General features: G+C 50.1%; 4 protein-coding genes across 4 annotated transcripts; 2 read left to right on the top strand and 2 right to left on the bottom strand.

The window, feature by feature from the left end:
- Window positions 1–4551: 4551 nt before the first annotated feature.
- On the bottom strand, window positions 4552–4918 carry BJX67DRAFT_76960 (uncharacterized protein). The gene has a single exon (XM_071035415.1). The coding sequence runs from the start codon at window positions 4884–4886 to the stop codon at window positions 4593–4595; it is 294 nt and encodes a 97-aa protein (XP_070886712.1). The 5' UTR covers window positions 4887–4918; the 3' UTR covers window positions 4552–4592.
- A 167-nt stretch (window positions 4919–5085) lies between these two features.
- On the top strand, window positions 5086–6904 carry BJX67DRAFT_352163 (uncharacterized protein). Its single transcript, XM_071028982.1, has 6 exons — window positions 5086–5252; window positions 5304–5700; window positions 5750–5914; window positions 5968–6117; window positions 6182–6307; window positions 6370–6904. The coding sequence occupies exons 1-6, from the start codon at window positions 5108–5110 to the stop codon at window positions 6725–6727; spliced, it is 1341 nt and encodes a 446-aa protein (XP_070886711.1). The 5' UTR covers window positions 5086–5107; the 3' UTR covers window positions 6728–6904.
- Window positions 6905–7530: 626 nt separating this feature from the next.
- On the bottom strand, window positions 7531–9209 carry BJX67DRAFT_380675 (terpene synthase family protein; the record flags this gene model as incomplete). Its single annotated transcript, XM_071032839.1, has 9 exons — window positions 7531–7711; window positions 7770–7993; window positions 8072–8105; window positions 8173–8262; window positions 8316–8472; window positions 8520–8714; window positions 8776–8794; window positions 8858–8981; window positions 9040–9209. The coding sequence occupies 9 exons, from the start codon at window positions 9207–9209 to the stop codon at window positions 7531–7533; spliced, it is 1194 nt and encodes a 397-aa protein (XP_070886710.1).
- A 2772-nt stretch (window positions 9210–11981) lies between these two features.
- Window positions 11982–12675, top strand: BJX67DRAFT_380674 (uncharacterized protein; the record flags this gene model as incomplete). Its single annotated transcript, XM_071032838.1, has 4 exons — window positions 11982–12019; window positions 12072–12088; window positions 12280–12323; window positions 12361–12675. 4 exons carry the CDS (start codon window positions 11982–11984, stop codon window positions 12673–12675), a joined length of 414 nt encoding a protein of 137 aa, XP_070886709.1.
- Window positions 12676–13622: the final 947 nt, after the last annotated feature.

Raw genomic sequence — 13622 nt, 5'->3', positions numbered from 1 at the left:
GCCCAACCCAGAATTCTCTGCATTGCATAACTCGCCAGCCTTTCGCCCTTCTGTCGTCGGGATAAGCGGCATGAGAAGGGAGATGCAGGCCCTGCCCAGTTTGCCCTGACCTTCGTGGCTTTGACAGTGCAGAGGATGACATCATTACCTGACGAGGCAGTGCATAGAGTTCGGAATGGCGATTTGAGAGCTTCCGAAAAACACCTGAGCAGGCTCAAACCAAAGGCTCGGGTGCCACGCGCTCCCGAGAGAACCTGATCGGGCATTAGCTGCAGGCCTTCTTGTACGAACCAGGATCTCCGCTACGAACAGGCACGGCTGCTGCAAAGGTCCACAAAGCCTTACTCTCAAGGCTAGCGAGATGGGGAATAGCTTTCCAGTCACGTTGAAAACTCTGTCTTGAGTAATCACAGATGGGGCGTATAAGAACCATCAAATTTCGCAGATGTTGTCTTGCTAGTTACCCAAGAGAATTCCCATCTACTCCATCAGTGCAATGGTCGACCCTTTATCATTGACTGCAAGTGCTTACACACTCGGCGAGGGCGTGAAGAAGTTGCTTGAATTTGCCAATGACTTTCGCGATGCTTCTGATGACCTTAAGCGGTACGGAAAAGTGCTAGCCAGTATCAAGAGGGTATGTGCTTGAGCCGCCTGGCCCATCGAAGAGTTGAAGTAACTTATTTTTTGATCTAGGCAGTCGCCCTGATGGGTTTTTCCTTACGCCAGACTGAACTAGACGAAAAGCTTTCCGGGCTTTCAAGCAGAAAGGGACACAATATCATTGATCCCCTCGTCGAAAATGTCCATTCAATAGTCCGGGATTTGGAAGACTTCTTGAAGAGCCTAAGTCGGGAAAAGGATTGCAGGGACAGCCAGGCAAGTGGCCTGGAGAGGTTGTACGAGCGAGTCAAGACACTACTCAGCAGGGGAAAGGTTGTTGTGTACCGAGATCACATCAACCATTTGATCCAGGCGGCAAAGTACGTAGAGTCATCGCTTCAGTGTGTCTTTACAACAATCCTCTTGGTAAACAGCAATATACGGTAAGTTCAACATGCACCTCTTATTTTTTGTTTCCAGGTGAAGATGGCTAACATTTCAAAAGATCCAACGACGCTATGGAAATGATGCAAGAGTACAGCGACACTGCGCTGGAGCAGAGCAGGGTCATTGAAGGCCTGCGGAGAGACTATCGGTCTGAGAAATCCCGGGTGGTTTCTGTCAAGAAAGCGATCACCCGGCAGAGGATATCCAGCTTGACTTCAAGGACACTGACTTCAAGGACAAAGAACCCAAAGCAGGACAAAACACCTACCAAGGACCAGTGTAATGCTGTTCAAAGTGGTCCCGTTTCGAACTTCAGCAATGATAACATCAGCACATCATCACTCATCAATATCGACGCTCAAGATCAGCAAGCTCTAACTTCGGATTTCACAATCTTTAATGATGGGACCGAAGTCAAGACCTCCGATGTCGACTCGGCTAGCATGTCCCTGCCCCGCGAGCCTCGAACAGAAAACACCGCTTCAGATACAACTGCCGAAGAGACCATATCTGCAATCTGGAGACCAATGCAACCGCCGCTGATCAAGAAACAATTAACGACAACGAATCGGAAGACTGGAGTAGTCCAGAGTCCGAAGCATTCGATCTTGAACCGACTACACTTGCCGAATCTGCGTATTATGTTGATGGTTTCGACATTGAGGTCAAGCGGAAAGCCATACTTTACCTTGATGAATCCACTACCCTTGCGAACTGCGTGTCACCCAATGACGACAGCGAGGCGCTCTCCTTCTGCGTCGAGACATGCATCATACAGGAGCGCGGCGTATCCATGCTGATCCTTCGCCAGCGCTGCGACTTCCTGAACGTCTCCAGGTCCTGCGCACATGTGGTTGTTGATTCTTATAGCAAACTCCCAAATGACCACCAGCTACCATGTTTGATTCAAAGCACATTACGACAGTCAACATCAGAACCACATGCCGATACCTACGACGCAGAAGAAACCTTTTTGAGACTGATCGTTTGCCATGGTTTTGATACGCGGTGTCGGTACACCAAGATCGTGAGTCATTCAGAAAAGTGCGAGCTGGTTGCGACCAAGACTCACTTGGTGGCAGCCTTTGCCACTTGAAGCCACGGCAAACAGTCGGGAGGAAAGCAAAGAAAAGGCAGGCCAATCAAACGGCGAGGGAGAGCGTGATGTTGGGCAGAGTCCATCTGCAGGAAATGACAGCACTACGGCTCCTCCATCAGATGTCACCTCCGACTTAGAGCCAAAGACAGAAGGGGATCCAACGATCCAATCTCTGAATGCCGCTAGGGAGCCCGCAGACGGACTAAAGGACGGTGATATATACCGCGATCTCGATCTGACGTGCTTCACCCAGCTTCCGTGCTTCTTTTGCCAACAGGACGCCCTTGATCCTGAAGTGAGTGGGAAAAGGAGCACTAACGGGCTTCTGGGTCAAGGCCAATCTATTGCGTATACTTGTCAGCGGTGCAATGACAGGACATGGATATCACGGTATACACATAGACTCCTGCCTTCAATTTCTCCTTGTCCACCAAGCGGCTTGCTGAACAGTGGTTGGGGCACTTTATGACGTGTATCTAAGGATACGATCTCCTGGAGTCAATCAGTTAACTAGGTCCCAGGCTCCTCAACCTCGTCAAGTCACGGCTCTCCACAAGATTGAGATGGAACCCCACCCTCGGATTTCGGACTTAAGCCCAACTTAGATGTCAAGACCACTCCAGACACAACATTGCAAGACAGACAGATCCAACAAACTCGTCCCATCTCAAAAGACACGAGAGCCACCAAGCCTTCTTCTTCATTCGAAGGAAAAGTCATCGCCATAACAGGCGCCGCCTCCGGCCTCGGCCACGCAATAGCCCACCACCTCGCTCTCCTCGCCGCGAGCCTCTCCATCACCTGCATCTCCCCCGAAGGCCTCGCATCAACCACAGCGGAACTAACTCTTCTCACCGGTGAAGCAAACATCCTCAGACACGCACCAAACATTACCGACCGCTTGCGAGCGAATTTCCCATTATATGCAGCGTCTGCTCTCGCGACGCGGAGAACTTCAAAAAGTATGCAACATCGGCCGACGACAACTGGGCACCACGGTGTTCGCGACAAGGCGACCCGGGCTGTGCAACGTCCTCGGATGGGGCGGACGGGGCGGGGCATGCGGTATCAAATGTCTACTGGCACATTGCAGATACGAAGGAGAGGAGCGAGCGGCCTTGGAGACGAGCAAGGTGCACTGTGAGTAGGAAGCCAAGATGGCCCCGTCGCATGAGGGACAGTAAAGCTCCTTGGGAAAAAGTAGGAGTCTCGAGTTAAAATCACACCAATGTGGCTGCAGGTAGGATCATCCCAGTGATTCTGCTCCTGAGCGACTCGTCCATTCCATAGGGGGGAACAAGCTGAGCGTCGGATCGAGTGGCATCTCCGGTAAAATGAAAGGGGCGGTGCGAGGGCCGAAAGCCAAGGTGCAGTGGTCAGTGGGGGCGGACAGGAGGACGACGATGAGTGCAAGAGAGGAGAGTTGAAGGGAGGGAGGTCGCGTCCTTTATGTTGAGATTCCAACGTCTCAGCCCGCTAAGCGGGAACGGCAGAACTAAATGGATGCCCAGGTGTAGTAAATCACAAGTCCCGCGCGATATTGCATCGTTTGTGTAGTAACGAGTTCACCCTTAATCCAATTATTTAACGCATTATACGCCCGCGGCGGTGATTTGTCGTATTTTTCCGTTTCATCGGCCCAAAGTCTCTTGTTTATAGTTCCATGTTGACGGCCAATACTTAGGGCCCTAGTCTTAATAAAAAACGAAGTCTCCGAATCCTTGAGCGTCTGGTAAAACTTGAATGTAAAACTGATCTCGGGCTATGCGTGAAAGATTCGAAATGTCAGGTACGCCATCTTTTGCCGTACGGCATTGGCGATATAAGAAACTGTATGCCCGCGGATGGGGTTCAACCTGAGATTAAGATGGAGGGGTTGAGGGTGCTATCAACGATTCTGTCTGACATTCTGGATGTGTGGTGTCTGCTTTACTATTTAGTTTATGATGCTAATTTATTGATACCACTTGATCAGCAGGAGAGTAATAGTAGCAGTATTAGGACTTGACTAGTAGTAGAATTAGTTTCCAAGATAGCTGAGACTAGTTGCAATATCTACGATTAATAATACCTTCTGTATAATAGTAATTGAGGTGGGAATCGTGCTTTTAACTTGAACACTAAATTGGCCTTTGTCTGGCCGTGTAGATCTTTCTGGATAGCCATTCATAGGTTGGCTGAATCTATCGCGTGTGATGGCAACTTACTTGGCCGGTATGAGGACATCTCGAAACTCCCCTCGGAGAAGTAGGACATCGCCGTAGAATAGTGCGTTGAAGACGGGATATCGGAGATTTCCTCGCGGCTCAAATAGAGTTGGGTCTGGAAGGACGATCAGACGAGATCTTCCCACCCCTCACCCCGATCTTCGCCGTGGCCCAGCGTGCCGTGCAAGAATTTGCAGGCGTTTCAACTCTTGCACAGACGCTTCTAAATGGTTGTTCTACGAGTCGCGCCCTCGGGGGTCAAGGGTTTTCTTCCTGCTTTGAGGGACAAACATGGAGGATGGAGAGGGCAGGTGCGATGGAGTGACTGACAAGCAGACGCCGACGTTGAGTGTTCCTTCCTTCTCTGATGCAGCCCTTGGTCGCACCTTCCGGCAAGGGTTGGATGTCTCTTGTTCTTTAGATCGGGCCGGTGCCAGGGACGCGACGTGCGGCGGCAATTTCGCGCTGTGATTTTCCCGAGGAATTTGAGGGACTCGACCAGGAGGCTTGCGATGACTTGATCGAATCATCCACGACCGGCAAGGAGCGCGCTCCGCTTTGGATTGCTCGGTTGGAGACCAACCAGCGGGCATGGCAAAACAGTCCGCAAATTCGGGCGTCCATCCAGGGCACTGCCACTCAATCCTGGTCTCGATGCGCTAGTGCTCGGTGCTGATTCGTTCGCTGCCCACGCCCAGCGCACCCTTATTGTTTTTGGGGCTGTGGACGAGGAGGTCTTCGGACAGGGGCCATGGGGGACTTCGCGGAGTTTTGGGCTGTTGATCTCGGGGAAATCTCCTCCTCGCTCGCATTCAGCGTCCAACATCGCAGAAGGATGCTTCGTCTCGCTCTTTCTGCGCTGGTCGCAATCCTCGCAACTTCGACGCTCCCCCTCGGTAGGCCGTGTTAGAATGATCAAATTTGTGGCTATCTCTGATCGCTCCCAGGCTCACTCGCACAGGAATGTGGGCCCATCCTCTACGTCGCCAGCCAAGATGATCTTGATAACATCTCGAGAGACTGTCCGACCGTCAACGGCGCGATTGTTATCAACGGCACCTACAGCGGACCGTTCGTTCTGAGCGGCGTCACCAACATTACAAGGTCAATAAGGGGAGACTGGTCGTCCTACGAGCCTCTCCCTCAAATCCCGTTGGTGGAATTGCGCGATCTCCAGCACATCGAGACGATTTACTTCCCAAGGCTCGCAGCGAGCAACTTCTCGGCACCAAACCTAGAAACCGCAAATTCCGTCACATTGGGCCAGCAGAACTATGGGAGCGAAGTCCGCTTACCGGCCTTGAAATATACGGGCGATCTTCAGGTCGAGGGTAATTATTCGAGGTCTGCCGTATCCAGATCGGGAGATATTAGGTGCCCTAACAGAGAGTAGGGTCATACTAGATTCATTGCAGACGGTGGACGAATTCCTCAATATATGCAGTATCCCTTTTTGCGACGAGGACTACGGTCAAAGCACTATCGAAGATCCGCTGAATATAACTCTCCCATCACTTATCTCGGCGGCTCGCCTCAACATCGTGGGTAAAACTTCCAGGTACGCCCCCAGAGCAGAGTGAGAAACACGCACCGTGACTGAACAACAACCAGCATCTCCGCGCCCAAACTCGCCTCGATCACTCAGATATCCAAGGAGCCTCCCAGGATTTCGTTGACACTGCCTCAAACTCCCGCGTCGATTAGCTTCCCGATGCTATATTTCATGGAGGGTGATTTTGAGGCGAGGGGAGCAATCGCTGGGTCAGTCCATGATATTCTCTTACTTCAATTTGTGATCAATATCGATGGAATCTGACTTGTGTAGGGTCGACTTGTCCTCACTCTTCAACACCAGCTTAGATGTCATAATAGAGACTTCATATCCGTTGAACGTCAGCCTCCCTCTGACCGAATCGTCTGGGTATGTCGGGCTGTCCGGCCAAATTGAAAGGTACAGTAGATTTAACGCATGCACGTCTCCGCCATGATGACTAAGGGACTCACCGTGAATAGCGTCGACGTCCCAAATCTCAGAACCATCTCTCTCTTCAATGTTGATTCGGACCTTCCTGTTGACTGTGGCCCACTAGAGGACCGGTTCAACACCGATAGTCTCCCATCAGGCTCCTACTTCAGTTGTCATTCTACCTTCCAACCCGGGAGGCGGCTATCTACCGGCGTCAAAGCTGCAATTGGGGTTGTAGTTGGCATCGTCGGGGGCGCGATATTGATTGGGCTTCCGTACTGGTGGTGGAGGAAGAAGTCAAATGCAAAGACCAAGGCCCCCGGCGAGATTGAGCTCTCGAGTACGGGTGGCGGGACTGGACGAGGTCGGGAGGCGGACGAGCCCCCGGCGTATTCGGCGAATTAGGGCATTTGCGTCAGGCATTCCTTGAATGATACTGTTCATCATCTACTTTGTTCCGAAACAGCCCCTCTAGAGAGCATGACTACGATTACAGCTACAAGCTGGTGTGTTTATTTAAGACGTGACAGCTTTTGGAGGTATCTCTTATTGGCAATTTTGGTATAATGGGAAGGAACTCACGGACCACCCCGTGGTGTCTTAAATGCGACCTTTCGAGCTATTTGGTCGAAGCCTCCGATTCCGAATCTCGCTTGCTAAACTAACACCAAGACAGTACCTAGGTAATGTCACGGGAGTCCCAGCTTCAGAGACAACTGCAAAACATGGACCGTTAAAGGCCGTTTGCACAGGTGATGTGAATGCAATATACTCCGCCAGAACCGTAATGCAATGTCCTCAGCTTTCCCTCCCCTGTTTTCTATCTGGATGACGAATTAATCCATCACCAACGATTGTTTATGGTTGACAGATAGAAGATTCTAAAACAACCAAAACACGGCGACAATATGATATGGGTGGGTGTAAATATGGCTGCTTCCTTGCACTGACAGCCACTTCCTGAATGAACCCAAGACTAGAGGTCTCAATGGAACAACTGACCAAGGGGTCTGGAGCTCAAGTGCGAGGAGCAATCTTGAATTTGTAAAGCAAGGACCTGTTAATTCCCTATTGTAGTCACAGAACAGCAAGGTTTCGTCGACAGTATACCCTTTGACTTCGTTATTTCGTTTCAGGGCATTGATTGAAGAAAGAACGTATCTTATGAGACAGGTTAGAATACCCCATGCATAGCGGATAGATAAGAATTATGTGGCAGCCTCCCGCCGCGACGAATCCCTCCCGTGCCCGTCGAAAAGCTTTTGCAGAATCGACCCAATCCGTCTCAGATTGGCATTGCACCGAGACCACAGTGTAGATCCGACTTGCAACCTAACCGTGTGATTCGGGTCAATCTCCGAACGCTTAATGTACCGTTCACCATAGTAACTGATCGCAAAGTTAGTCGCATATTAGTGGTCAGTCCATGTTCGGAAAGTTGTCCCACCTCCAATAGAGAAGTCCCATGAAAACGTCCTCGCAACCACGGATATACGTCGCCACAATATGGGATGGCTGATGCTTCTGACCCGCAGATAGCCTCTTCGCGTTCGAAGTGAATCCGTCTATCTCCAGACGACAGAAGTGGTAGCAGAGCTGCATGGCCTGGTTGCAGTTCAGGCCCGTGTTGGCCATAAGTATTGGGACCAGATTTTCCAATTGGCCGTCATTCTGGTCGTTTTGGTCAAAAAATCGAAAATTAGAACCCCGCATAATTCGAAGCAGGCTGGAGTTGGAATGGTAACCTACGAATTCTTTCCGGAACGACATCATGTCGTTAATTCTACCGTATTCGTGAGTTATCCGCTTGATTCAAATAATAAGTCGTCGATCTCGAGGAGAGCCCATACATGTGAACAAGATAGGATGTATGCTTCCACAGAAGGGTCATGTTTTCATCTTCAACCAGGGACCTGTTGGTGTTGAAACCGCATGCAAATCTATATCAGTGCGATTAGACGTTCTGCAGAGATACTATGAGCACGACACTCACGGGATGGTCGCAATCACACAGTAGGCAGCTGCTGTCAACTCTCGCCGACGCCAATATGCCTCGAGCGAAGGTAATTCATTCCCGAGATAGAGACTGTCTACGTTACTGACGCTGGCGACGTATGCTAACATGCGATCTAGGAGGATCTGGCGGGTTTCTTGAGATGTTTAGCTTCAGATATCATGAAGTGCAGAAATCACACACCTATATCGCAATCCTGACGTATGTGCTCCCCCACTTCATCCCAGCACCTTAAGGCTTTCTGCAACTCCACTGGAAAGCCAGACAAATCTGGATACTCGCCCTTTAGGAGAAGTGTATGGTTGAAATAAGCTAGACTGACTTTGCGGTATGACTTCATCTCTTCGGGATCATCCTTTAGCGTTCCGCAGTCGAAAACTGATTAGATATCCCGTCAGTTGGCGGCCTTGATCATACTTGATTCTGAGCGAGCACTCACTGTCATCCCAGACAAAATACTGCAGTCGTTGGTTAGAACTTTATAAACCACCCACCCAACAAGACACATGGCTGAAACTTACCCAAGCGAAGTATTTTGCTACCGTGCAGAGTTTCTCGAATGAAGATTTCGAGCAAAGGATTGCCGCGAATAAGGCAAAATCAGCCTTTTGCAATTTCCAACATTTGGTATCATCATCGACCCAGCTACTGCACGTAAGAGTCTTCCTGAACGTCTCTGAAGATAGTGAGAGGAATTCTTTACCGTCGTAGCCAAGGGTTCAGAGATTCTTCCCGGGCCTTGGAGTAATCTTGATGAATATTAGGCTGCCAATCAGGAAGCAGCCGGAACAGGTTTTGGATAGTAACATACTGGCCGCGGATAGATTTCCGTAGCTTGGTGTACTGATAACCTCTCGGTGATTCGTAACCCATGCTGAGGCAATATCTGAAAGGACAATGTTTGTGATTGTTCTTGATAAGAATATTCAAGTAAAAATGGAAGCTCTGTGTAGAGGCGTCCTTTCTATAAACGAAGGTGGCGTCGTGTCTAAGTAGCGGTGTAGGCTTTGGGCATTGATTCAGGGAAAGAACTGCATATGCAAATCAGATTCCTTCACATTCTTCCTCCTCTTTACGGACCGCTCAAGCTATTTCGGTGGGGGCGCTTGGTTGCCTCCCTCCGCAGCGAGAGATAATGGGCTGGAAGGCAAGAGATACGTGGACGTCCCAAAATGCAGCATGGACAGCCGGTCATCTAAAAAAGGTTTAGCATGCCTACATTGTCGGCCCGCAATATCACCCCCGGAGCTATATCAGGCCGATTGGCTGGTTGCATAAGTGCTAGTATCATAAAGAGAAGCAGTGTAGAATATACAGGAGAAGAAGGCGCTAAAGAAAAGTAGAAATGTAGAAGATACTATAAAGTTACCAGCAAGTTTTTGTATCGAAAGATATAAAAATAGGGTTCCTGTCTTTGCTAGATTCTAACTTTTTTATTATCTTGATCATCTTTATATAACTACTTAGAGGTTCTAATAGATTATTCTGCTTTCCCCTTCAAATACTGGTCGTAGCCGATATGAATAAGCTTGGTGTCCCGTCCAGGCTTTCTTACTACCTTAAACGGTTCTATGGTCACCATTAAATTTGCTGAATGTATACTGCTATATAATATTATACAAGCTCCTGATGTGGCTTCAGGATTCCCGCCAAATAGAAACAAGCTTGTTTGTCAATTAAAGCCAAAAGCAACCCCAAACATCTGCCATGTACCCTTCCCACCAGCTAGGAAGACCCCTTAGTCCACGAGTTCGGCCGCGCCTTGGATGCGCCTGACCATCTTGAACATCAGATTCATCGTCAGGGTCGTGGAGCCATATATTTTTCTTGTGGCTACCCGATAGCACATCTATCTCTTGCTGCCATGGCTTGGGGTTGGTCGGCTTTGTCCCCAGCGTCTGGAGGTGAATAACACTCGCCTTCGTGATTTTGCTGGTGTTGTCGCGTTAAGTAATTATATCTGTGTTGGGGGGCATGTTCGAAACCAATTCCACGTACGTCTTTATCCTTGTTACGAGGATTAACTTCATGGACGTGATCACTGCCGGGTTCACATTCCAAGACTCCATCAGTACTGTCCCTGCGTGCATCTTGTACATGACTCTGTTTGCCCTCATGTACTCTAGCTGTTGCGTTTTCCTCAACTTCGAGCTGGAGAAGCCTGTCTGATCTTGTTTATGCTTGCGAGGGTAATCAGTGCGCAGAGCGGTTCAAGAAGTCCTTGTCTGAGATCATGAGCAGGCTCGCGATCCAGACTATCTTCGGGAGTAGGTACGGTACCTGAAGATGTTTGTGTTCTCACGGCAGGCCGGTGTCAAGATGTCGCTGTTGCTCACACTGCCGTTCAACGATAAATGGCTCGATAAATTCGCGGCTGTTCCTGTTTGTGTACGTCGACTTGCTGGTGGTTAACGTGATATTTCTGCGCACCGTCCGGCTTGCTGTTATTTGCGAGATTGTTTCGAGAATGCCTCGTTGAAACGCGAATTAAGCTCCCGGTGAGATTGAGCTCCCGAGTGCGGGTGGTGGGACTGGACGAGGTTGGGAGGCTGACGAGCCCCCGGTGTATTCGGCGAATTAGGGCATTTGCGTCAGGCATTCTTTGAGTGATACTGTTCTTTTCTTTGTTTGCATATACCCCCTTTTAATGGCATTAACACAATCCTGGTCACGATTCGGCGTGTATACTCAATTCATGGCAGCTTTTTCACGGCAGCTTTTGGAGCTATTTAGTATTGGCACCTTTGGTGTGATGGGAAGAGTCACTGGCCGCATTGTAGTATGTTCTCCAGAGCGATGCTTTCTAGGCTACCGAGTAGGAACTGCCAATTCGCTGGAATAGGCGGCCAATTCTGGCCTCTACCGCTGCTAGAAGCGTCGGGGGCTGGTGCCGCCCGGGGGGCAGATGGGGAGCCAGGGAGATACTTTCATCCGCCTCCGCCGGCTGACGAGGATAAGCAAAGAGGGACCTGTATCGGAATACTGTATGATTGCTGCGTTTAATACAAAGAATTCAATTCTAGATGTCGTTCGGTTGGCATCCATACTAACCTCTCCTTGGTTTCAAAACCCAAGTGTTCGGCGCGACTTCCCTAAGACCAATGCCATATCTCACTAAAACGACTTCCAGTGGAGTCTCGAACTAGGACAAGAACAAATAACCAACGACAGGGAGAAAATTAAGACAAAAGCCAGTAAACACCCCCCGTGGCTCCTTCGTGGGAGTTGTGTCGTCGATGTGGAATGTGAGAAGTCTACCACTCCTCTTAAGGGTCAAGCCCTTTAAGAAGGGATAAGTCTCGTGGATATTCTGGGCCCCAGCGACGGACTTGTGTTGAGGGGTATGTTGGTATATAAGAGATCCAAGCGGCAGCTTAGGGTTGAGAGTCATACCTAATAGAGCAGCTATCGGGCGTCTGACACGATCGAGGAAGAGAATTGTATCCATGAACGTACTTTTACGGCGTGTCAAGTTCCCCCTCGCGGGCCAAGTCATCTCGTTCCAGAGGTAATACAAGGCATCTGCCGCTTTGGATGCCCTAGTCCATCGTCGAGACGCGAATCGAGCATCGGGAAGCTCAGCGGCCGCTTCGTTTGTACAGCTTGGGTCTAAGCTTCATGTCTTGAACGAGACGTCAGTTGATCATGAAGGCATTAACCGGCATCCAAGGATTGCGTCCCACGTATAACCTAGCCAGCACAGTGTCCTGCCGGGTGTTCTAATTGGCGATGTAGTCATGACACCGTTCGAGGTAAGTGGAACAGCAAGTTCCCTGACAGGGGGCCTCGCACAGGTGCGGTTCCCTGGCTCTCCTGGATATGGTAGCTTTTCCATCTCGATCCCGGCTCCGTTTCACAACATCCTCTAAAGTGTCCATATCGTGCATGATCCAAAGTTTGATGCCCTATGCGTTTCGTGGGCAGCAGGGACTGACCTACATAGGGCCTCTAATATCTTTTGTCATCATAATCTGTAATATAATCGAGGTACGCTCAAATTCTCATCCTCCGTCCTGACTGCCAGATCCGCGCTGCCTTCCTTGTTCGGACGGTTCTCGGCCGCGAGCCAGGCCTGGACATTGCCAGGGTACAGGCCCGCGCCGATCTGCGGCAGTATCTTGATGCCGTTGTTGTATTCAAGGTAACGCTGGATGCTTTGCTCCTGAAAAGTATCCGTAACTTCAGCTTCTCCGTTTGTGCGATCCGCTGCGCCTGCCAGGTCGCCCGAACCTGCGTGCTCATGTTTGGTGGCGTCTGCAGCAGCACGACGGGTGAGAACTCCTTTGCCTCGTCCGCCTCGTCGTTCCACTTACACTCCGCACAGAAAGTGCCCCAATAGCCCGGCAGGTGTACGTTTTCATGAAACCGCACTTGGAATTGCTGTCATACTCATTGGATGAGAGCACACCATACTTCGCTATTAGAATGGCATTAGCGTATAAGGGACGAGGCGATTGCACCTGAGCGCAAGGATGTCAGTGACTTTGTACAAAATGGACCAGGAAACTTACTTGTTTGACTGTCATGGACTCCTCCCGTAAACTAGTGGGGTAACATGGACAACACTGCTGTGAATATTATGTCGTTGCCTCCCACGGCTTATGCACTGCATAGTGGGCAGTATATCCCCTCACGTCGGAGTATAGTCAGAAGGCGCCGTCTTCACCAGAGCCCCCGTGCGTCAGCTCTCTTTGTGGAGATCGAGGAGCGGCGTCTTCCGTTACCAGAATCTGAGGAAGCCATGTTCTTGTTCGGAATGACGAGCGGGACCGCGGAGGTGTGTTTTATATTATACTATAGTCACAGGACGCCGCATCGCACTCGAAATTGTCGAATCAAGCTAAACGGAAGGAGGGACGTCGCCTTGGTGAGCGCTCGTAACTGGACCATGCCGAACAAGACAGTCAGCCTTGTGACAAGGAGAACGGTGTCATTCGGAGTCGCCCATGATAACGCGCCTCGTCATGGATGCAGATTCGAAACCAAACCATGAGGCGGACACGCATCCCCTAATACTCACGCAGCATATGTTGGCATCCCGCCGGTACAGAGCCAAGGGCAGCGTAAATGTCGCGGAATAAGCCTATCAGTCCCTCCTCAAACAAGCGAGTGGCGTATATATCCATCGCCAGCCTTGCCGTCACTGTTACAGACGATCTGTGTACGTGATTCGTAGACATCCTAGCAAACCCTGCAAGCAGCAGCGGCTTGATAGAGTTTGATACAATGGATGGAGCCCTTACTGGCCAAGAATAAGGAGTCAGCTGCGCACTTTCAGCTAGAAGA

The sequence above is a fragment of the Aspergillus lucknowensis genome (assembly GCF_044049455.1).
Source record: "Aspergillus lucknowensis strain CBS 449.75 chromosome Unknown BJX67scaffold_17, whole genome shotgun sequence".
In the NCBI taxonomy this organism is placed as follows: Eukaryota; Fungi; Ascomycota; class Eurotiomycetes; order Eurotiales; family Aspergillaceae; genus Aspergillus; species Aspergillus lucknowensis.
The sequence above is the reverse complement of the archived record's forward strand: the minus strand, read 5'-3'. Positions and strand labels throughout refer to the sequence as shown.

Coding starts and splice junctions, on each gene's coding strand:
- BJX67DRAFT_352163 (XM_071028982.1), top strand. CDS start 5,108: ATGGGGGACTTCGCGGAGTTTTGGGCTGTTGATCTCGGGGAAATCTCC. Junction 5,701..5,749: donor GTCGAGGGTAATTATTCGAG/GTCTGCCGTATC, acceptor AACAGAGAGTAG/GGTCATACTAGATTCATTGC. Junction 6,118..6,181: donor GCGAGGGGAGCAATCGCTGG/GTCAGTCCATGA, acceptor TGACTTGTGTAG/GGTCGACTTGTCCTCACTCT.
- BJX67DRAFT_76960 (XM_071035415.1), bottom strand. CDS start 4,886: ATGATTCGATCAAGTCATCGCAAGCCTCCTGGTCGAGTCCCTCAAATT.